At 33.9% G+C, this 23,290-nt stretch overlaps 1 protein-coding gene across 1 annotated transcript; it reads left to right on the plus strand.

Moving 5' to 3' along the window:
- The first annotated feature begins 7,792 nt into the window (after positions 1-7,792).
- On the plus strand, positions 7,793-22,337 carry LOC147390565 (uncharacterized). The gene is made up of 4 exons (XM_086459731.1): positions 7,793-7,967; positions 8,049-8,688; positions 19,104-21,815; positions 21,923-22,337. Exons 1-4 carry the CDS (start codon positions 7,936-7,938, stop codon positions 21,935-21,937), a joined length of 3,399 nt encoding a protein of 1,132 aa, XP_086315857.1. The 5' UTR covers positions 7,793-7,935; the 3' UTR covers positions 21,938-22,337.
- The last annotated feature ends 953 nt before the right edge of the window (positions 22,338-23,290 follow it).

The following is a 23,290-nucleotide window of genomic DNA, read 5'->3' on the forward strand; positions in this document are numbered from 1 at the left end:
CTCTTCACCGTAGAGATCATCCTCACCAAAAATCAGCCAATTCCAAAACTTCTAACCCATGTTTACAAGTTGAAAAATCGTGGACCGTCCATTTTTTATAAACTGTTTTTGATGGGGTTAGAAGTTTGGGAATGGGCTGATTTTTGGTGATGATGATCTCCTCACCGTAGAGATCATTCTCACCAAAAATCAGCCTATTCCAAAATCTCTAACCCATGTTTTGAAAAATGTTTTCCCAAAAAGTTTGCTAAAAAGTTGGCCCTTGAACGCCCCCCATATATATATATATATAAGGGTCAGGATCAAAGGACATGAAAAAACATATGTAAAAACAATGTTCCATTAATAAATTTTCAAAATATAGGTTAGAAGTTTCGGATTGAGCTGATTTTTTGTGAGGATGACCTCTATGATAGGAAGATCATCTGGAAAAAAAAATCAGTCCAATCTAAAACTCCTAACCCCATTAAAAGTGATTTAGAATGTGGACCGTCGATTTTTTGCCAAATTTTTTCAATAATTTGTAAATCACTTTTGATGGATTTAGAAATTTCAGATTGAGTTGATTTTTTGTGAGGATGATCTTCTCATCATAGTGACCAACCTCGCAAAAAATCAGCTCAATCCAAAACCTCTAACCCATGTTTTGAAAAACCATTGTTTTTACATATGTTTTTTCATATGGCCTGGAACCGCCCCCTATATATATGTTCATGATTAGCAATGTAGTGTAAATAGTTCAGAACAGCAAAAACTCAACACGAAACTTTCAATGCTTGTCTCTTTCAATCTCAGTGTCAACGTCAGATTCTTCTCTCTAGTTCATTAAAAAAAAAAAAAAAAATCTTAAATGCATCTTTTATTCTAATTGTTCAAAATACTATACCCTAAACAAATCATGTGCTTGGCATTCATATTGACCGAATCCTCATTGGATACTTAGAATAATGGATGTTGGGTTATCTTTTTAGTATTGATGACTCTAAAATCAAAAGAAGATTAAATCCTAAAAATTTCATAGAGAAACCTATGGTGTGGGTTCAAGTAACTTGCAAACAATTTTGGTATAACTTATACCAAAACTATGATGATCTAATATCAGCAGTCATTGAAACTGAACTTGAACAGACATTTTTGTTTTTAATCTACTAGTCTGCACGCAATTTGTGTTGATTTGCATCATGGAAACCTAACCCTTATTAACATTGTTTTTCAGTCAAATCAAACCAAATTTATTCCCTATCTGCAACAAACAATGGTAAATAACAGAATTTATATCCTCGCACCTATTAATTTGTTCATTTTGGTTGTGTGTGATAAATAAAAATTGGTGTGCCAATAGAAATTATCGGTTAATATAAATTCCCTTGCTTGCTTGGCAATTTTTTTTTTTTTACTTTAGTTGCCGATATTTTAGAAAAGGGGGAAATTACTAACCATCTATGTATTACGCAAAAATGACTGAATTGTCTGATGTATGCATAGACAATTTGATGATTTTATCTTGAAAATTTCTATTGCCATGCCAACTTTTACTAAGAGCACCCCAATACGTGTTAATTCTTTGCTAATATCATATGAATTGGGGTGCTCTTAGTTATATCTGAAGTGGCAATAGAATCTCTCTTTATTTTTTTTATCCTTTGAGTTGAATGTAGATTCATAGGAAGGGTAAATAAGTAAATAGAAAAATTGAACGATGTTACTATAGTTCATGATATATACTTAAAAATTTGTTTTATTTGTTATTTCGGGCATATCTCTTTATCGTAGTCCTACTCCTAACCCTATAATTTTTTTTTATCAAGGAACATATTGCACGAAAGGTACTAGAGATACTGTCCTAAAAAAAGGGTGCTGGAGATATATGGTAGATGTAACGAACTTTATGCTTTGAATCAAAATAAAGTTCCTTTTTTTTCCATCGAATCTTCATCTCCAAAGGTACCCAAGGAATGATGATGATAAAAACACATGCCTTGACTAAAGATAAGCTCAAGATATACTTGAATTGTGAAATTGGAATAATTTTGGTAGCCAAATATTTGGAATAAAATCATAGTTTTAAATTTCGGCAAACGTGACTTGACTCAAGTCAAATGTTTGTGAGTTGAGTCAAGCCAACAGCTCATAGCGACAGCTTCATACCTTTTATTTTCAAACCTACCCTAATTTTGGTCCAATCAAATCTATAGTACTAACATCATGTCACAAGTGCATTTTAGTAACCATTTGGAATTCTTGTTAATGTTAAACAATTTGGAAAAAATAAAAAATTATGAATCTTCAAACAATGTGTTTAATTTACATACATCTTGCTCTCCAATTCGAGTTAAAGGTATTGCTTCCTTCCATTGATTTTGTAAAATAATCAATTTTAGCAAGGTGAGTGAAATTCCTAATCATAGGAACCTATATACCTAGATTGGTTCATTGGATTACTCATTTTTTGGGTTGGATTAAGCTAAATATAAATGGCGCAAGCATCAACAGTTCAAGGATGGATGCATTATTAGAGATGAGAAGGGACAAATGTTAGTTGCAACTAGCATCTTCTTCATAATCAATTCCAACAATGTTATTAACCAACCAACTACTCCAAAAGACCAATCTGATGGAGAAGGAGAGAAGAATGAATATAAGAGGGCCACGAGGCTTGACTAGGGTATGACACACCCGAGAGTGAAGGAAAATATACACTCAACACTCCCCCTCACCCATAAGGGTGGAAAGATTCGAACTCGCAACCTGTACAAACTTAGTGTTCTAATACCATGTTAAATTTGGGGATCCAACTCAAAACCAATTGATTTTGAAGGGGCGTGTTGAGTGTATATTTTCCTCGGGTGTATCATACTCCAGCTAAGCCTCATGACCCTCTTATATTCATTATTCTCTCCTTCTCCATCAGATCAATCTTTTGGAGTAGTTGGTTGGTTAACAAATATTGTAGTTGAATTTATAGCCCTTGAATTAGGTCTTAAACTTGAAGTTAGGGGAAGAGAAATGGGATTATTGAATCCGATTCTCCTTTAATTGTTGTGAGAGCTTTGAATGGAGGTGCTCATCCTTGGGTACATGGTAGATGAGATTCTAAATAGATGCTTTACAATGTTAAATAGTATCTATTGGAGCATCATTCAAATCTATTGGAAAGGTATGAAATGATTTAGAGTAGCGACTCATCCCATGAGGTTTTAGATGTCCTTCCCAATAGGTGAAGGCATGTACAAGATTGATTTGTTTTGATCAGGACTTGCCTCCATTCCTCCTTTTTCCAAATAATCCTTAGAACTTTCTTGTTACATTGAATGTGCATTTTTATGGGTTGATCTTCATCCAATACTCCCTTAACCTCTAAAATGATACTTTTAAATATCCAAGATTATCCTTCTCAATTCTGACATTTTACAAATATATCATTGATATGGACTTCCATTGACTTTCCTCATATGTTGTTGAACATTTTCATCACAAGATGTCGTTAGGTGATTCCTACACCTTTTATGGTGCTATATATTGCGCCAAATCGCACTTCCTCTTATCCTTGGGCTCAATGTTGACTCTATCAACTTCATCATTATATCGTCACATTTAAGGCCGATGTTATGCATTGTTTCATGAGAAATTTCCCAAAATGCGATAAACTTCTGACGAAATTTTGATTTCGGCTCACTATTCATTTTTATTCCCAAAATGTGAACAACAAGATCACAGGTTTGCTACTTTTAGTGAGTTTGTCACTTTAAACTTGTGAGATCTTCACTTGAAAACTTGTGATCCCGTTGTTCACGTTTTGGGAATTAAAATAAACAGTTATCCGAAATCGAGATTCCATCATATTGAACTTATGAAATGGTAATTAGACTATGTGTTCCATAAGTTTTCTTTATTCTTCGTATTGTTCCACCATTTCTTCTCTTATTTCCTCTAGTTGCACCTAGAGTAATAGAATCACTTGGTGTGAGTAGGTCAGCCGAGGACCTTTTCCTTCTTAGAATATACCTAACATCATCGCCATCTAGCTAACTAGTAATAAGCTTGATCTCACCATTGTTGGCTGTGTTATCTTCCCTTGACTCTTACTAATTTGATTTGATTCACGTACGTAGTAGATAAAAGTTGAGAGTAAAAGTAAAAGAAGAGGTAAGAAAGTAAGAAAAAGAGAAAGATAGATACAATCTTGGAGACAATGCTAAGAGTTTTGGGTGCAGATCTTCTATCAACTTAAATCTTTTTTTATGATGAATTTCAATCACTAGTATAAAAAGACTTTAAACAACAGTTTTTAAATGAACTCTATGGATGTGATATCTATTCTTCTAATGAAAAAGAAGGTGTAAAAGGGGATTCTAGACATCGGATTTTTCTATTCTTCTAATGAAAATGTGTAAAAGGGGATACTAGATATCGAAAACTCAATGTCTAAAATTTATACATAAATCAGTGTCTAAAGTTCTGCACATTTTGACATAATCCCTCCGCTCGTGAATATTACACTTTAGAGTCTTTTTTGTAATAGAGTGAATTGTCAAAAACTTTATTGATTATACAATCGCAGTCTGAACATTGCATACTTTATGCCTTCATCATTAAAGTTTATATAATTTTTTTGAAAGTCGTTGATCTACATATATCCTTCTTATTTATAAAAAAAAAAAAAAAAAAAAATTCAAAATATAAATCTTTATAGGCTTCGTGGAAGCTCTTTGCATCTATCAAGTCCATAACATTGCTAAATTGTGGAGTTTTTGATTTACTTAATTTGTCAAATCGTAAATTATTTGATTATATAATAATTGCTTATTACATGGAACGAGCCCCACTACCATTCCACCATTAAGGTATCAAGTATATATCAGGTATCAGGCATCGACATTCGACTTGACAAGACAATCTCTGAAATCATTTCAACTTCGAAACAATGGATTGAGATTTTCTCGAGATAATCAATTACTGAATTCTCGTACTCGAGAACGTTTTCACCTCCATGTATCGGGACTTTTCTAGTCTCTTCAGATAACGTACATGTATCGGGACTTTTCTGGTCTTTTCAGATAACGTACATGTATCGGGACTTTTCTAGTCTTTTCAGATAACGTACTTGGTTTTTGGAAAGCCCAAATTGATTCGAGGTGATTTTATAGGTCGACTCAGATTTTCTATAAGAAAAAGAATTTATAAAAATTTTACAAAAAAAAATAATTTATAAGCTATTTGTCAAACGTCGTTTGAGGCTAGTGGGTATCTCGAATCTTCCCGACCCAACTTGTCTTAAATATTCGATAAGGAGAATCAAAGCAAGATAATCTTCCCCAGACACGTGTGGTGGGCTGTCAGGAGAACGAAAAAAGAAGTTAAAAAACAATTAGTATTTAAGCTGGAAACTGCCCAAAATAGAACGGGCAGATTCAATGAGAAAGATACGTAGAACCAGGATGGTCACGGAGATTCCTGGTCCGTTAGTTCTGAAAAGGTCAAAACCATCCAACAGTTAAAACTTTACGAAGTATGTCATCCTCAGGATGACATCATTGTTTCCTTGCATTTAATACAATTCTGCGTTTTACATTGCAGTGGTACTGGACGTGGGCCCATCTCCACTGTCTTGGAGGGAAAATTTCGATGCTTACTACTCTAAATAGAATTTTATATAATACTGCAACACGTGTCCTGCAAAAAATAAGAAATTTCATAAATTCGCTACTACAAAATGCAAGAGTAGATTTACCTACAAAATGCAAATAATTAATGGAGAAATATGATTTTATTCAAATTTTGATTTAGTAATATGAAATTTTGAATAAAATCAAAATTTCTCCATTAATTCATTAAAAAAGGAATGACTTTTGATCAAGTGGTTAAACTTAATCTTCGATTTTGTAAATTTCCAACTTCGTAAGGGAATATTACTAAAATTCTTTAAAATATTCTAGGAGGACGGGTTTTAAAATATCGACCAAGATTGACACTCATCGACAGGTCATTTGCAAACTGGATATTCAATGTGCTTCGTCATTTGTGATGACTCATCCAAGATTTGCGATGCTTAATTCGTCTGATATTTTAAAAATATTGTATAAGTTAAAATCCTACGAAGGATGTCATCCTGCGGTTGACATCATAGTTTCCTTGAAATTTATAGAATTATGCATTTTTTTGTTACAATGGTGCTAGATGTGGGCCCCACTCCACTGTCATGGACAATATATATTATGGTTGTTTACATGAAGTGGAAATTTGTAAGATTGTGACATGTGTCCTTACATAAAAAATAAGAAATTTTAGTAATATCTCACTACAAAATGCAAGATTGGGTTTACCCACATGATTGAAGCCAATGTCTCTTTTTATTGATGAATTAAAGGAAAAAATTTGATTTAGTAATTTATAATTTAAATTTGAAGGATATTTTGAATAAAATCAAAATTTCTCAATTAATTACTTTAGAAAAAGTGACATTGATTTTTCACTCAAGTGCATGGGTAAACCTAATCTTGTATTTTGAAGAACAATAAATCTATTATTGCCAATTCTGTTGGGCAATTTTAGTAAAGTTTCCTAAAATAATATTTTAAGAAGAAAAGTTTGAAATATCGATTAACGTTAAGAATCTTACAATTCATCTGCAAGCTGGACATTCAACATGAATCATCATTCATAGTGACTCATCCGAGATCTCAAATGATTCATTTGATATTTTGAAATTTTACATTGAATGTCATCCTCTAGACAACATTATAGTTTTATTGAAATTAATAAATTTTTGCATTTTTTTTTATAGTGGTATCGGATGTGGGCCCCATTCTCCTCTGTCATGGTCAGAAAAACTTCGATGCTTGTTGGCATGATGCATATCTTGTTATAGTATAACACGTGTCTTTAGATAGAAAATATTCCACGAGAAAAATTATAAATATTGTCCAAGAATGAGACTCCACCGAGTCAAATATGAGTTGAAAATTCTATGTGAATTTTATTCTCAAAGACTCGTCCGAGGTTATCTAAGATAATTCATCTAACATTTTGAATGATTTTAAACTAGTGAATAAAATTCAATCTAGTCAATCGGGATTTTGTATTTTCTAATAAAATATCTAATTTTTTTAATAATTTAAAATTTTATTATATAAATAAAATTATGATCTTCTAATCTACCTCATTTTATGAGATATTATATATATATGGGAGCGGTTCAGCAGCCTTAAAGTTTGCCAAACATTTTTCAAACACATGGGTTAGAAGTTTTTGAATGAGCTGATTTTTTGTGAGGATGATCTCTATGATGAGGAGATCATCCTCTCCAAAAATCAGTCTATTCTAAAACTTATAACTCTATCAAAAGTGATTTACAAAAATTGGATGGTCCACGATTCTTTAATTTGTAAATTAGGGTTAGAAGTTTCAAAATGAGCTGATTTTTGGAGAGGATGATCTCCTCATCATAGAGATCATCCTCACAAAAAATCAGCTCATTCCAAAACTTCTAACCCATGTTTTGAAAAAAAATTTTAACACAATATTTGGCAAACTTTAGGGCTGTTGAATCGCTCCATATATATATATATATATATATATTTCGAGGTAAATGAATTATCTTGAGAAATGTAATGGCTAAGTTTTTGTATGTAGGTGGGACCCGCATTTTGCATCAAAAATTTGATGATCATATTATAACGTAGTTTTTTTAATTTTTATTTTTTAACCTTCTACGCCCGCCATTAATTTTATTTTATTTTCTTGGACGCTTTTTGGATGTCTTTATCTTTTCTTTCGCTACGCTCCTCATACGTCGCTCTCTGTCATCAAATAAATGAGAGGGAGAGCTCAGTGGGAAAGATGCAAGAACCACCAAAAGCAAAGGAGCGGGAAATGGAAAAAGCAACCTAAAAGTGAGATCTAAAATTTCTCTCTCTCACTCTCTCTGAAGAAACAATGGCGATTGCTTTCGAGGGTTTCTCCATACGGTATGTTTCGATCTCTCTACTTTTATTTCTTGAATCTATTCGAGTTTTTGTTGATTTAAACTCTTTGATTCGGTGTTACAGAGAGTACGCTTTGAAGATGAGAAGCGTAGACGTGGAGAAAAGTTGGCCATTCGATGGAGATCGGAAAGAGGATATAGAAAGATTACTTCCGCCATTAACAAGAAAGAAGGACAGATGGTGGTCTAAGGAGTTAGAAATTATAAAATCAAAGATTGAAGAGGAAATAAAACCTGATTCTGGAAATGAAAGTGGTTTTGAGAAACCAAAAGCGGATTTGGGAGTGGAGAAAGCGGTTTTTGGAATCGAAGAGGAGAGATTGGTGATGGTTTGTCCGGTTTGTAAGAATTTTACAGCGACGACTGTTAATGCTGTTAACGCTCACATCGATAATTGTCTTGCTCAAGCTTCGAGGGAAGAACGAAGGCAGATGAGAATATCGAAGGTGAAATCGAAAGCTCCGAAGAAGAGATCGATTGCGGAGATCTTCGCGACGGCGCCGCAGATCGAAGCTGTGGAGCTTGAATACAATGAAGGTGGAGAAGAAGAAAAGGATTTTCCGGAAAATGGATTTGATTTGGTGGAAATGAAGAAGAGAAAGAAAAACAAAGTGAAAGAAGTTGAGGAAATTGTGAAGAATCTGAAGTCTAAGAAGAAGACGAAGATGAAGAAGACGACAAGACAGACGAAATCTTTCAAAAAGGTATGAGATCTTTATCGAATTATGTTGAATTAATTTCCATAAATATTTGATATTTAGTTTGAATTTGAATTTCATTTCTATCTTTGCGTAGTACGTTTTGGATAGAAAAGGGGTTTTGAAAGTTGGAGAGGTTTTCTTTAGTTTAGAAAAAATATATATTTTTGATGAATGATGCTGCTTTCTTCAGTGTTTCCTTTTTTTTGTCTGAAAAAATTACTATTTTTTGGGTTAATTTCTTGAAATTTACTCAGATGGGTTGTAGTTGTTTATCATGTTATATTGAAGTTTGGAGAACATGAATTGGTTAAGTATGAAACTGGATAGACATTAGAGAGAGGATTTATTGTAGATTTCTTGGTTATTTTATGTTGGAAATGCATATCACATGGATCATCTTTGGTGAACTTGGCATCTATTTTACTTAGATAACTTGGATGACCTATCTGGGTAAGTAGGGAAACAATAAAAACTAATTTACAAAGAATATGAGGACTTTGATGCGGATGTTAATTTATGGGTTAGTGGTTAGAGCATGGAAACAAGAGAAGTTAAACATTGCGCGGATGTTCATCAAATAATAGTTTAAATTTGGGTATTTGGTTTTACATCTTCTTGTTTGAATTTATTTCGTTGCTCATGGTCTTGTTGAATTGGATGATAGTTTTAATGGGCAATTGGTTGCATTATGAAATCTTATCTTGGAATGGAGTTGAGGAGACCTAACAACCATACAAGAAGTCACACCAAAAACAAAAATCAAGATAGATAGAACAACACCAACAACATATCATCCCTACACACAAGCTCCTATCTTTATTAGATAAGCAAGTGTGTTATTAGATGAAGGCAGGTTTTGAACCTAGGTCATCGTATCGACACTCATGACTTTAACCAACTTAGCAAGTTGGCACCTTCACACATATGAGAGAAATGTATTCAAAGAGAAGGCCTCAGACATACTGTTAGTATGTTTCTTCAGTTGTCTTGCGTTAAAACTTAGATTTTTTGCTTTTCTTTCCAGACTTTGGATTCTAATGAACATCTCCACATTTTTACGTAGTGTGGGACTCATACTTTTTGGAAGATATCAATGACAATAGTAGCTCACAAGTTCAAATTTAAGTAACAATTTTCTTATTGATACTTGTACTGTGTTTGGGTGTTCTTAGTTCTAATACAATTGTGCTTTATTACTCTTATGGACAAGAGAAATCCAATTTCAAAATTTCAATTCAGGTTTGATTAGTCTTAGTAATGTTGTGACTCCGCATCCATATTCGTATTCTAGGAGACTGATGAGTGCTTTTAGGAAGAAGGTGCTGAAGTTTTTGTTGGTTCTAACTAATTAGATCAGCAACTGTTATTCTCATTGTTCAAAATCTTTAACCAAAACTCGAAACATTAGCTGGAGAAAAACCACAGCTTTATTTAATTATGCAATTGAAGGTCCAATTATATCATCAACCATTACTAGTCTGCTATACATAGCTGCTTTTTTTCTGCTACAGCCTTGAAAGGTACATGATGATTCATAAGCAATTGTTCTTATTATACCAATAAGCAAAGCCATGGTACTAGCCTACCGATCAAGGTTTGACATGTTTGGAACCGATGTATGCTCTCGTTGTGTCTGTCTGTAATCTGTTGCTTCAGAAAATTATAGGAACCGATTCTTATTTGCGTCCCTTGAATTCTTCACAATCTAGAGTGCTATATTTCTTAATGAACTAATTATATTAACAGCAATTTAGACAAAGAATTTGAAGTAAAGATTTTTACTTTCTTGTTCTCTTCATCTTAGTCTTGATAGTGATATTTGGAGCTTTCCTAAAGTATCTCCAAACATTCTAGTATAATCATAAAGAGTTTGAAATATTTATATGCTTACACAAATATTTCCACCACGACAGACTGTACCACAAGAGGTTAAATTTCAGTTTACCAAACAAAAGAAAACTCTATACTACACATTATTTCTAACTAGAATGTTTTGACTCGTTTCTGCATGCATACTCAATTAAACTCTTGTGACAAATTTATTCCATTATTTCCTATTGCCATCTCTTCCATCATTTTCATATACGACCACCATATGCATATGTGATTGTGTATGCTATTTTTGATCATTGAATTGCATATGCGATCATGTATGCTATTTTTGATCACTAAATCGCATATGTGATTTAGTCTGCATACAAAAGTATTGGATCACATACCAGTCCAATGATCAACAATTTCACTACTATTCTTCAAAATTTTGAGTTTATGCATTCATATATACTTGTTAAACATGCAAGTATAATAATATTTTTTTCCTAGAGTTATTGTAATAATTGCAAATATTTTATACTTTTTAATTTTCCTTTTTTTTTTTTCTTCTTATTTTTCTCGTATTTTAGAAAATAAAAAAATTGTGTTATGCAAACAGCACACACACACACACACACACACACACATATATATATGCTAATCAAGCAAGTATTTGTATTAAATAAGAGAAACTACATTCGCCTAGGGTTTGGGAGATTCAATTCATCACCCACAAACACCTTAGCAGAGAAAGGAAAATCAGAATAAGCGTAGAAGACATTAAAGAGGCGTAATAGGCTAGAGCGTCAGCTGTATTATTAGCTTCCCTGTAAACGTGTCTAATGTCCCATTCTATTTGTTCAAAAATCTCCAAAATCTTGAAGAAAATAAACTCGAGATGCCATATAAAATTCCGCCCTTGACTGCATTAGCTAACAACATCGAATCCAATTCGATAATAATTTTTGTCCCCGGCGAGAGAGATAATTTCAGCCAAAAGAGAAGAGCGTTAAACTCCGCAAAATTATTTGTTCCATCACCGAGAAAAAAATAACCAGCCTTAACTAAATCTCCTTCATGGTCCCTTAGAATACATCCTGCCCCGGCCTTTCTTGGATTCCCAATGCTTGACCCGTCAATGTCAATTTTAACCACCCCAAAAGTTGGTTTAAACCAATTCACTGCTGCAAAGATGATACCTGTGAGGATCGCATAACATAGCATATGCTATTTTTTTAAAATTGGTCTCTTCATTGCTGCCGATAGTCGTCATATCATTATTCATTGGATTCCTTAGTACAACATCGATAAATATAATTTTCCACAACTTCAATTTTTTTATCTTTGTTTTGCTATATATGCACATGCAATGCAGCCAAAAACTTAGAGAAAATTTTACAGTGGTTTTCTCTATGTCAAAGGATTCGTATTTGTAATGAATTTAATAGGTGACTTATTGAGAATTTGAAATTTTTACATGCTCGTGTTTTTCCCTTTTCTAGTTATTTAAGTTTTCTTAACAAGATAAAAGGAAGGCAACTAAAGCGTACATCGAGGGAGTGTACCACCAAAAAGAATTGAAGTTGAGATGGACAAATTAACTTTATCAAGTTAAATATTTTGGAAATTTCATGTTTGTATGTAATGATGTAAGAACACATGAAGACATCCATGCAAACACGTGCATCGGATAACACGTGTTCAGCCATGCACATGGGAACATTCTGAGCACATCACACATGGCCCATGTAGTCGGGACTGGGGACATCCCATACTTTTCACATCTGTGCCATTCATCCATGAACAGATCCTCCAAGATATATTCTACGACTATTCATATTGGTTTGCATTCTAAATTGAAAGATTTCTCTTCTCTCCCTCAAAACAGAAGATGTATATACATACGTACATTTTTATTATGGGTTATAGCAGACCAGTTCAGTCAAATAAGTACATCAGAAAAAAATATATAACTTTCATTGTGTCACTATTTAATTGTAACCTTTCTTATAATCGGAGTTTTAGAGGCATTTTGTATCAAAGAACTTGTGTTACAAGTTCTCTTCTAAGTTAGTGCATACTTCTAGAGTTTAGAGGACACACATTTGTAAAGCTATGCTTTGTTATATCCTGGAGGTAGATTCGCTAGAAATTGATTGCAATTTTGTTATTCAATAGGGTGGGGGCATCTGCTATCTATAAGCCAATATAGTGATCTATGTGCCTCAGAGCCATTCCTAATTCCTTGTTCCTTCTTCTAATTCTTTGCTCTTTTCCATTTTATGCTCAACAATTTATGGATGATACATAATATTGTTTTAATGGAACATGCATCACATTCATAAACCAAGACCTTGTGAAGCTTGATCGTGTAGATTAAGAGTTTGAGAAGGAGAATAAGAGAAGAAATTGGAAAAATGTAGGAGCAGCATTGTCAAATGTGATCGCATATGTGATTTAGTGTTTCTGGTTCATTATGCCATGGCATACAAAAGTATGCGATTTTGCATATTGTAATATGCGATGACATATTTACTCCAATGGGCAAAGATTTGACTATTGGAGCATTAAATTCAAGCTTTTTTAATCTATCTTCTCCCACAACTACCTTATTTCCACCCCTTATTCCTACATTATTTTATGCTATTTCTTTTATTCTTTCACTGGCATATATTCTCCTTAAGCTTATTTTTAACTTTCTTTTTGCAAAATATTGAGTTTATGCATTCTAACGTAAGATCATAGTATCTAATGATTAAACTAGTAAAGTAGAATCCACTTTAATTATCTAGAACTAGAACTTGATAATTAAAGTAGGCTACTTTCATATCATGAATAATTTATATATTATTGACTATTTAGCTTCTTGAGTTCTTTTATATTTGTTACTAAATGACTAAATGTAATCAATTTTATTCAATTTGAAAGATGAGTGCTATCCAAATCTATTGTTATAGGTTTGTTTTTATTCTCTTATATTTTTTAGTTTTTAAAATATTTTTCCCTTTTTTTTTTATTTTTTATTGTTTTTATTTATTTTTTGAAATAAAAAAATATTTTGTGCAATATGCGATTTTGCACATGCTATTTGATAGCATTGCATAGGAGGAGTCAAAATTGACTCCACCCTAGCCACACAACCTATTATATATCATAACCAAATAACAACAGAAAGAAAAAAACGATATGACCCTTGCAAATAATAATTTATTACTCCTAACACTCCCTCTCAAGCTGGAGAATATATATCATATAATCCTAGCTTGTTACAAATATAATCCACCCTACTAAGACCCAATGACTCTGTAAATAAATTAGCAAGTTGATCTTCAAACTACACAAATGGAGTAGCAATGTCACCATTTAAGAATTTGTTTCAAACAACATGGCAATCAATTTCAATATGCTTCATCCTCTCATGAAACTCAGGATTAAAAACTATTTGTATTGTTGTCTGGTTATCACAAAAGGGACTCATGGGCATTTCTATTGTAAAATCTATCTCCAGAAGAAAGTGTCTCAACCAAGTTTGCTCACAAGACGTGTGTGACATAGGTCTGTACTCAGCTTCAACACTAGATTTGGTAATTAATTTTTTGCTTTTCCATGTTACAAGATTACCACCCAAGAATAGACAATACCCTATGGTGGATCTCTTATCTGAAGAAGAACCTACCCAATTTGCATCCATATACCCTTATATGCAAGTATGTCCATTTGACTTGTACACATCCCGATGAGCCTTTCAAGTATCTAAAAATACATCGAAATGCTACTCAATGAGGTATTTTAGGAGCTTCCATAAATTGACTAACAATACTTATTGCAAATAAAATGTTCGGTCTGGTAATGGTGAGGCAATTCAACTTCCCAACAAGTCGCTTATACCTACTAGGATATTAAAAAATATTTTCCTAGTTAATAATCAACTTCTATTTTGGATCCATGGGAGAATCCACAAATTTAGACCCAAGTAAATCAGTCTCATCTAATAAATCTAAGGTATACTTTCTTTGTGAGAGACTAATATCACTAGCTGAATGTGCAACCTCAATACCAAGAAAGTATATCAGCTTACCCAAATCCTTAGTATGAAACTTTTGCTAAAATAATGTTAACTTTTCAAATCCAACAACATCACTGCCTGTCAATACAATATAATACATATGTACAACTAGAAGAATATACCCGCTAATGGATGTAAGACTTAAATCTTGAATTGGTGATGAAACCTGATGAGCAACGGGTTTACCATGTCTATCCTAACAATAGTCTATTGTATGTCCATTAAGACCGCAATGGGTAAACTTACGGTTCCACAGCCTCCTCCTGAATCTCTACTGCCACGACAACCTCTTTGACTATCAAGACCACGGCTTTCGTGATCTCCTAGAATCGCTAAAGTTGATTGAGTACTACCAACATTGCCACTATCTGATAATGTGGTTCTCTTAAGTCAAGAGAAAACATTTGTATGAGTGGAAGATACTGGCTACCCAGTATATGAGATATAACTACCTTATATTCTGGTCTGAGAAAAGAAAGGAGTCGAATGACATCCATATCTTTACTCTATTTTTTTCATCATGTGGATATCACTAGTATAATAGATTGGTACTGATTAAGTTCTTCACGCATTCACATAATAGAAGCAAAAAAACTTGCTTTAGGTCTTATCATCTTGCTGTAGTGAAAAGTACTCCTATTTGTGCTCATAAATCTAAGTGATGTTATTTGATCCAGAATCATGTGTTTCACGAGTTCTCATACATTTTTTGTGGTGTCCATGAATATAAAGTTTGCACTGATCTAAGGTTCCATGATGTTCCACAGTCATATAACAATCTAAGCATCTTCTTGCTCACATCATTCGGATATTTGAAAGTAGACTTATCTGTTAGTAAGTGACTGTGTTTCCCCTTTTCCTTCAAAAACATTTCTACTGCTTTCCATTAAGGCTGATGGAAGTCATTTGAAGCCCCACAAGGTCTTGAGAAATCTCTTCTAGTAAACTCGCACAGGAGAGAAGAGGTTGAAGAAATGATTTTAGGGCTCAAACGAACTCAAGCATTACTATAAATACCTTTCACCACACCAGAGGACCACAAAACTTACCCAAAAATAGTGCCAACCGTTAAAAATTTCTTGGATCCGCTCACGTAAGGATCTATACATAGCCACAACCACAATCGTACCTCCACATAGAAGATAAAATGCAAGCTCTTCATTAACCTTCAATCAGATCAAAGAAGAATATGATTTTCTTATGAATCAATAGAGAAACAGTAAAAATAATAAGGAAAAAAAAAACACTTGTGATGTGTTCTAATGGCATGTAGATAAAGAGTTTGAGAAAGAAAATAGAAGAAGAGATTGAAGAAACGTGGGGGGGTCAAAATTGACTCAAGCCCTAGCCGCACAATCTATTATATATCATAACCAAATAACAAAAGAAAGAAAGAAAGAAAAAAAAAAACGGTACTACCCCTACTAATAATAACTTATTACTCATACAGGTCGCTTTGATGGGTTGAACTTTAAAAGATAAAAGAATGTTCATTTTATGCTCTGTGACGCTCAATTGAAATGGAAAAAAGATGATCTAGATTCCCAAGATTACATACTCAATGCAATTATGTGTGTGTGTGTGTGTGTGTGTGTGTGTGCATGTGTGTATTTTTGTGTGTAAAAGGAATGATAATGATGCATTTGAAGTTTTCAAAACTTATAAAGTAGAAGTAGAAAGCTGGTTATAAAAAATTAATATATTAAGTAGGGATAGTGTTGATGTATGTGGCTCATATTGAGTAGAACACGTATGTAAAGAATACAGGCAGATGCCGGAGTGAAGCCGGAGTGGAGAGAGGAGAGTTTTGTGTTTCAGCTTCTCGCTCTTGTGGATGTTGGCACACTGCCAAATCACGTTAAATCTGTGTGTTTTTTATTTTCTTTCTTGTTTTCCTCTTTTCGTATTATTCATCATAATTGCCGCACATAGCACAATAGATAGAGGAGGAGAATTTGTCGCTTATGAATTTTCATATTATTGTGAAAAACATGAAATAGTAAATAAAAAATATGCCCCTAAAACACCTCAACAAAATGGTGTAGCAAAACGTAAGAATAAGACTTTAATATAAAAGGTTTACTCTATGTTCAGTTTACTTATGAATTTATGGGGTGAGGCTTTGTTTTCAACATGTCATATTTTTAATATAATGTCTTATCATAAAAATAATAAGACACCATATGAGTTATTGAAAAGTAAAAAATAAAAAATAAAAAAACTTAAAATACTTCAGAGTATAGGATTGTTTAGATTATATTAAAAAACCAAATGATAAAATTATAAAGTTGAGTTCAAAACATATAAGTGTGCCTTGTAGGATATGCTCAAAATAGCAAAGCATATTGTTTCGTAAAGCTAGAAGATGTGTAATGATAGAATCTATAGAAACATATTTTGAAACTCTTTAAAAAAATACGACTCCTCAAAGAAAACCTCATAGTATACCAGCTATGACATTCATTCATAATAAAATTGGGTAAGACCCAAATTACATTGAATTGATGTAGAAGGAATATCAAATGCTATAAGCCATGGGACAATGGCTTATAGAATTTGATGTTCCTTCTTCAAAAACTTTCATGGTTCATGACTATGGTTAGGCCATGGTCAACAAAGATCCGGGACTTTCATTATATGATTGAGAAAATACAACTAAGTGACCAATTTCCATTGCCCTATTGAAGCCCAAGCCCAAACAAGAATTCAAGACACTTACCAAACACTCTCCAGGTTCTTGGATGAGACTTCTAGTCCTAGAGAACCCTGTTGAATAAAAATACATGGTCAAACCGTAAAATACCTTCACAAGTAAACTCTGACAAGAAAAATTAACAAGTTTTGATTGCTATTTAGGACATGAAAAGAAAAAAAAAATGATAACTAATTATGATTAGACCAAATTCTTTTCAACAGTTCTTAATCTCTTTTTATCATGATTTGATTGTTTTGTTTTTTTATACTTCAATTCATCATTGACCTCGTTTGGAATACAATTTCTTTTAGTAAGTTTTCTCATTCCATCATTTATGGATTGTTGTTTGGCTCTGCTGTCCTGAATCAATTAGAAAAGTGCAACCCAAACCCTTGGTGTTCTTTTTCCACAGAGACTATTCATAGGAATTCTGTGTTTGTCCCTCTCTAGAACTGAACGTCATATCGATATATGTGATCAGAGAAATTTCAATATCAGCTTCTATGATTTCTATAAATCCTTAGTATTTAGTGTTGTTATTGTTACTTCAGTTATATGTTTTGTATTTCACTTGATGTCTTTAGTGTGATAAGAAGGAATAAACTTTTATTATTCTTCTATGCAATTAGCTCTAGCACAACTGAACATTATGGTGTTGCACACTCCACAACTATGTTTGATATGACATGAACACAATGATGATCTGGCAAGTGGCAACTACACATGAGATGCAAATATTGTAGATTTTTTATGCTAAAATATAATGATAGTTGTAAGAGACTGAGAGCAATGTTCTTTCCATGATTTCCCACTTAGAATATGCATCTATGGTGGGATATGGACAAAGGTTCCTTCCATATTCCCTCTTTTGAAATGAGTTCTTTTTTTTTTTTTTTTGCACGGATTATTAAGGTTTCTATAGAACCCTGTTGTTTGAAAATCATTATCATTAAAGCCTTATCCCAATTTTGGGTGGGCTGAATGAATCTTGTTCCCCCTTTGAATTCTATCTAAATCCATGTCTTCAGTTTTTGCAAGTGTGTTCATATCCGTTCAAAGTAGCTCAGTCCGCATTTTTCTGTTTTTGAGAAAATACTATTTCAAAAGTCTCTCTTGCATTGGATGCTTTCCTTTTAGTCCAACTGCATATCACTTCAGTTGGGTTTTCTTCTAATTGTTAATTTTCTATTAAACACAGAGTATGGGTACTGGTGTACTGTTAAGAGTAACTTAAATGCTAAATTATGAAGTTAAAAATAGCACTATTTGGAGCATCTGCAAAGCGGAGATTACGACACCCTGCTCATTATATAAACTAACATTTTGAGTAAATTGGAGCATGGTATTTGCAATCCCAAATCATAGCCTACTAAAAGTTTGTATTCTTACAGTACTTAAAGTTCCATTACATTTCAGTGTTTTGGTGTACAAAAAAGTGAAATGGAATCGAAACATATTGGCAATTTGGAAACATTCCATTTAAATTTTGAAACTAGTTTTATTTCATACAATTAAATGAAAATTAGAAATAACACTCACAATTTTTCACATTGTTCTGTATTAGAAGTTCTCTGAGAAATTCTGAAATGAACGGTGTACATTGGAACATTACTTTTTATGACATTATAGCCTTCTAGTTCCCAATCCCCCACTACCCACCCGTTCAAATCCACAAACTTGAATGGGGAAAGAGTATCTTACCTTTTTTAAATAGAAGAAGAATAGTTTTTTTTTAAAGCTAATTTTTCATATTGCCAAGAAGTTCATCAGCATATTTTCATCTTGTTACTTGAAACTGTCTAGTTATGGAATGATTTGATATGTATTTTATGGTCTCTGTCTCAGGAGAAAACTCATAAGCTTAATGGATCATCTCCACTTGATTTTTCTGGACAAATAAAAGCTTCAAGTGATAAGAGATCAGCAAAGGATATGTCAGAAACTGTTTCTATCCCGAAAAAGAAATCATCAATCATGAAGAGTTCATCTGTGCAAAATAAGCTGAAAATTAGTAGAACACCCGAATATCCTGTTCACAGCATTCTGAAGAATCAGAGAAGAGTCGTTTCTGGCCAGAAATCCTCTGCAATAAGCAGCATACAGGGTGATTATCAAACAAATCCCCATCATGTTCAACGATCAAACAGGCATGTTCGGTTTTCGGGGAAGGATTACATACTTGGACCAGCAAAGAAAAAAATTTCTTTCATTGGGCTTCCTCAAACAAACAGTGTTTGTGAAGCATTTTCTGATTCAGTGGAGGTTTCATTAGTTAATTGCCTCCCTGAGGAAGGCAATCAAGGTTTACGTCCGGAGGTGAATGGAGTTGTTGCAGTCAATGTTATGAATGGAATGGGAGTCCAATCTGCAAATGAAAAGGAAAGTTTGGAGGATGATCGTAGACACACTGATCTACCAACTTTTGCGAACCCAAATAGTTTGAGTTGCCAAGAGAAAGAAAAGGTTCCGTTAGTTGACTCAGTTGATGAAGCCCAGGATTTTCACCATCATGAAAATTTCCAAATGTTTAATCAAGGTAGCTCAAGGACATCATGTAGTCCTTCATATGCCAGCATTCCAAGACTCCTCGATTGTAATTCAAAGGGAGTGTTGAATCCCAATGTGGAAGCTCAAGCAAATGGAATTGTCGAAGGACCACCCAATACAATCAGAAGCCTCACTGATCCTTTTTCCATTCCAATGCCAAGATCTAGTGCAATGGGTTCACTTTCTAACACAGATACAACTTCAAAAGTGACTGGGGGGCACCCACATCAGTCTCAAACCACCACACAAAACTCAAACAATTGTGCTTTGCAGTACCAGCAATTTTTCCATCTTTCACCCGTCAATCTCATGCCTGGTTTAGGTTCCTCAGTAGAGTGGAATAAGCAGGAAACAGCTGTGTGCAGGGACAAGTGCATTGATGAAGATTTCATCGGTTTGCCACTTAATTCACAAGGAGAACTCATCAAGTTGAATTCAAGTGGTAAAGGAGGGTTTAATCAGCCAAAGAATCAAAACACAAGGATGGGTTCATCAATTAGCTTCCCTGTTCAAAATCTTGTCGAACCTAAGAATATCATGGGTCATCCAAATGTAAAAGAGAGTCCACAAGTGCATGTATCGTCTAGGGTAAACAACCATTCCATCCGTCAGTTGGGTTTAGACCTTAACCTTATGAATATCTCTTCTTGTGGGTGTGGACAATATAAGCAAACTCGGGATCTAACCGAAAAGGAAAAGTTTCAGTTGGGGGAGAATTCAGACCATGGGTTTCTGCCTACTACTCAACCAACAATGCGGCTGATGGGTATAGATGTTGCAGTTGGTAGAAGTAACAAAGAAGTCCAAGGTATTGCAGATGGAAAGAAATGGACTGATAAAGAAATTATAAGAGACAGCAGACATTGTCAGCAGGAATTGATTGTAAATCCAGTATTAGAAAAGTCAAAAGATGCTACAATTGATTCATTAGAACCTCGAAGAAATCCTCTCTCTCCAATCTTCTCACAGATGAAATCTTTAGGTCCTCGATCCTCTCGCACATACCTCAACCAGCAAAGAGTGCCACAAAATGGTCCATCCCCTACACTCCCTTCCCAAGGTTTGATGAATAGGACATTGAAGTTCCCCGATAGCCATGTTTCTGGTACCAAATCTCCAAAATTATGCTCTCAAATACCCGTCCAAGCACCTACTCAAAATCCATGTCAGCATATGGTTTCAAGTTCTACCCAATTTGGGTGTAACCAAAATCTGGCTAATGGGGCAAAATCAGCTTTCCAGTTTCCCTACGCAAGTCATAATTCTGGACAGTACGTCCGACCGTCTTGGCCTCAAAGTTCTTCGCAAAGCTTGCCTCAGTGGATGCTAACTGCAACACAGCAGAACGAAATGCCATTCAGTGCTCCTCCATCAGAAGCTAATGTTTTAGCCATCACTTACCCTTATCATTCATCAACGATTTCTAATCAAAACCATCCCAATTCTTCTATTCACCATACCCAAAGTTCAGCTGTTACAACCTCTTTGCCTCAGCGACCACTCATTCCTGTCCCCCCTGGTTTTAAACCCACCTCTGCCATCCATACAAGTTGTAGAAACAGGACCAAAGTCAAGGGAGGAACAAAGTCCAATTTTTTTCGTATTAAAGCTCCTGATCTGTCCAAGAAAGCCAAAAAGTGGCACTCAGAAATGCCGGTGATTTCAAGTGCTGTGATGGGGTTGAATAAAAGAGCAAAATTTAATGGTTGCACGAAATATAACACCGGATCACCTAAACTTGATACATACAGGGATATTGGAAGGGGTGTGGATTATTCCCAAATGGATATTCGTAAGGATGGACTGAGAATTGCATCTGGGTTTAATTCTTCTAATGTGGATGGTGCGGTTCGATCAGGTCCCATTAAATTAACTGCAGGAGCAAAGCACATCCTTAAACCAAGTCAAAACACAGATCAGGATCATTTAAGGCCAACTCATTCAACCATACCTTACAGACCGGTTACCAATTCTGCTCAAGTTTCAGAAATTCAGAAGAAATCAGCAAAGGTTTACAAGTTCTAATATTAAGTTAGAATCATTCTTGCAAGTTTGTTAATTGTTTCTATGCAAGCCATGTTTGATAACTATTGTTCTTTTTTTCATGAATGTGGTAGAGCACTGAATTCTGATGGTGATTCTAATTTCAAAGAAAGCAATTTTGTGAAGCCGAGATATTTGAGCACTGTCAACAAGCTCTGATCATGTTACACCATGTGACAACTCTTTAATTGATTCATCAGAAACTTGTCACTCCATTTTGCTATCGTATTCAAATGGTATTAATCAGGTAATTGGACTCTGGTTTCGGGAATTTTACATCCTAGAAGAGAGACTTAATATGTTAATCATGTTTGTGTTTTAATATTTTCTTGTTCTTTTGATGTTTTAATTATCATGCCTGAAGTTGTTGTTTCCAATTTGTAGTTCTTATTGTGTATGTATGCATATAAATGTCAAGAAATGGGTAGAACTTTTATATATATTCTTGATTGATCCACATAAAGTAAGAAAGAAAAAATAAAGAGAAGAAAATGCACTTCAATTTGTTCTTTTAAGTAGGATCGGAAGACTCGTGAAAAGTGGATTTTCTTTTATTTTTTATTGTATAACGCTCCAAACACATGTCCATATGTCTACTCTTGAACGCATGTTAATCATAACCAGTTTGTCACTAATCACAAAAAAACTTGTCATCAGGTCTTTGCAAGTAAACCGTTTTATTTGATAGAAAGAATCTGCATCATTCTTTTTTCGGATCTTTTCTTTACAACATGATGCTGGATCTTGATATTAAACTTTCATGGAATATTGAATTCTGTGCATTATAGAATTGAATTTGTTGAACTTTTGGAGAGGTTTGAGAAAGAAAATTAGTTTTCCCTATATTTTTCATGATTAACTAATGAGACAATTTGGTAGATATGAGTACACTTTCAATTAATAGAAGATTTAGTCATGGACAGAATTGAATGGAAGAACATGATTCATTTAGCTGATCCTAATTATTTGGAATAAGATTTGAATTCAGCTGTGTGATATTACCACTTACAGACTTATCCAACTAATCATTTGTCATTATCATCGAAGTTTCATCCCAACTATTTGGGCATTCAACAAATCCTATTTTGTAGTTATTATTTTATCATCCCCGTATATTTACAATTATAATGAGAGAAGGGTGAGTATTGTTGATGTAAATACATATTAGTTGATTTTTAATTTACAAAAAGCCCTTGTCCTTACATTTCCTTGTCGTTTCTCTACTCTTTGTTGTCACATGATACATACAAAATCGTATACTTGAGGCAAAAGTCAATCAAAATAAAAATGCAAATCAGAAATAAAGAGAGAACATGGCACATAATTTACGTGCTTCAGCAAGACTGCACAACGTGAAAAAAGCCCATCTTCAACGGCCCAAGGCCGTAGAATTTTTCATTGTCAATTTTTTTTCTTCGAATGGCCAAAACCGTCACTTATTG

The sequence above is a fragment of the Akebia trifoliata genome, chromosome 11 (assembly GCF_017979445.1).
Source record: "Akebia trifoliata isolate Shusen 1 chromosome 11, ASM1797944v1, whole genome shotgun sequence".
NCBI lineage: Eukaryota > Viridiplantae > Streptophyta > Magnoliopsida > Ranunculales > Lardizabalaceae > Akebia > Akebia trifoliata.

Coding starts and splice junctions, on each gene's coding strand:
- LOC147390565 (XM_086459731.1), top strand. CDS start 7,936: ATGGCGATTGCTTTCGAGGGTTTCTCCATACG. Junction 7,968..8,048: donor TTCGAGGGTTTCTCCATACG/GTATGTTTCGAT, acceptor TCGGTGTTACAG/AGAGTACGCTTTGAAGATGA. Junction 8,689..19,103: donor AGACGAAATCTTTCAAAAAG/GTATGAGATCTT, acceptor TCTCTGTCTCAG/GAGAAAACTCATAAGCTTAA.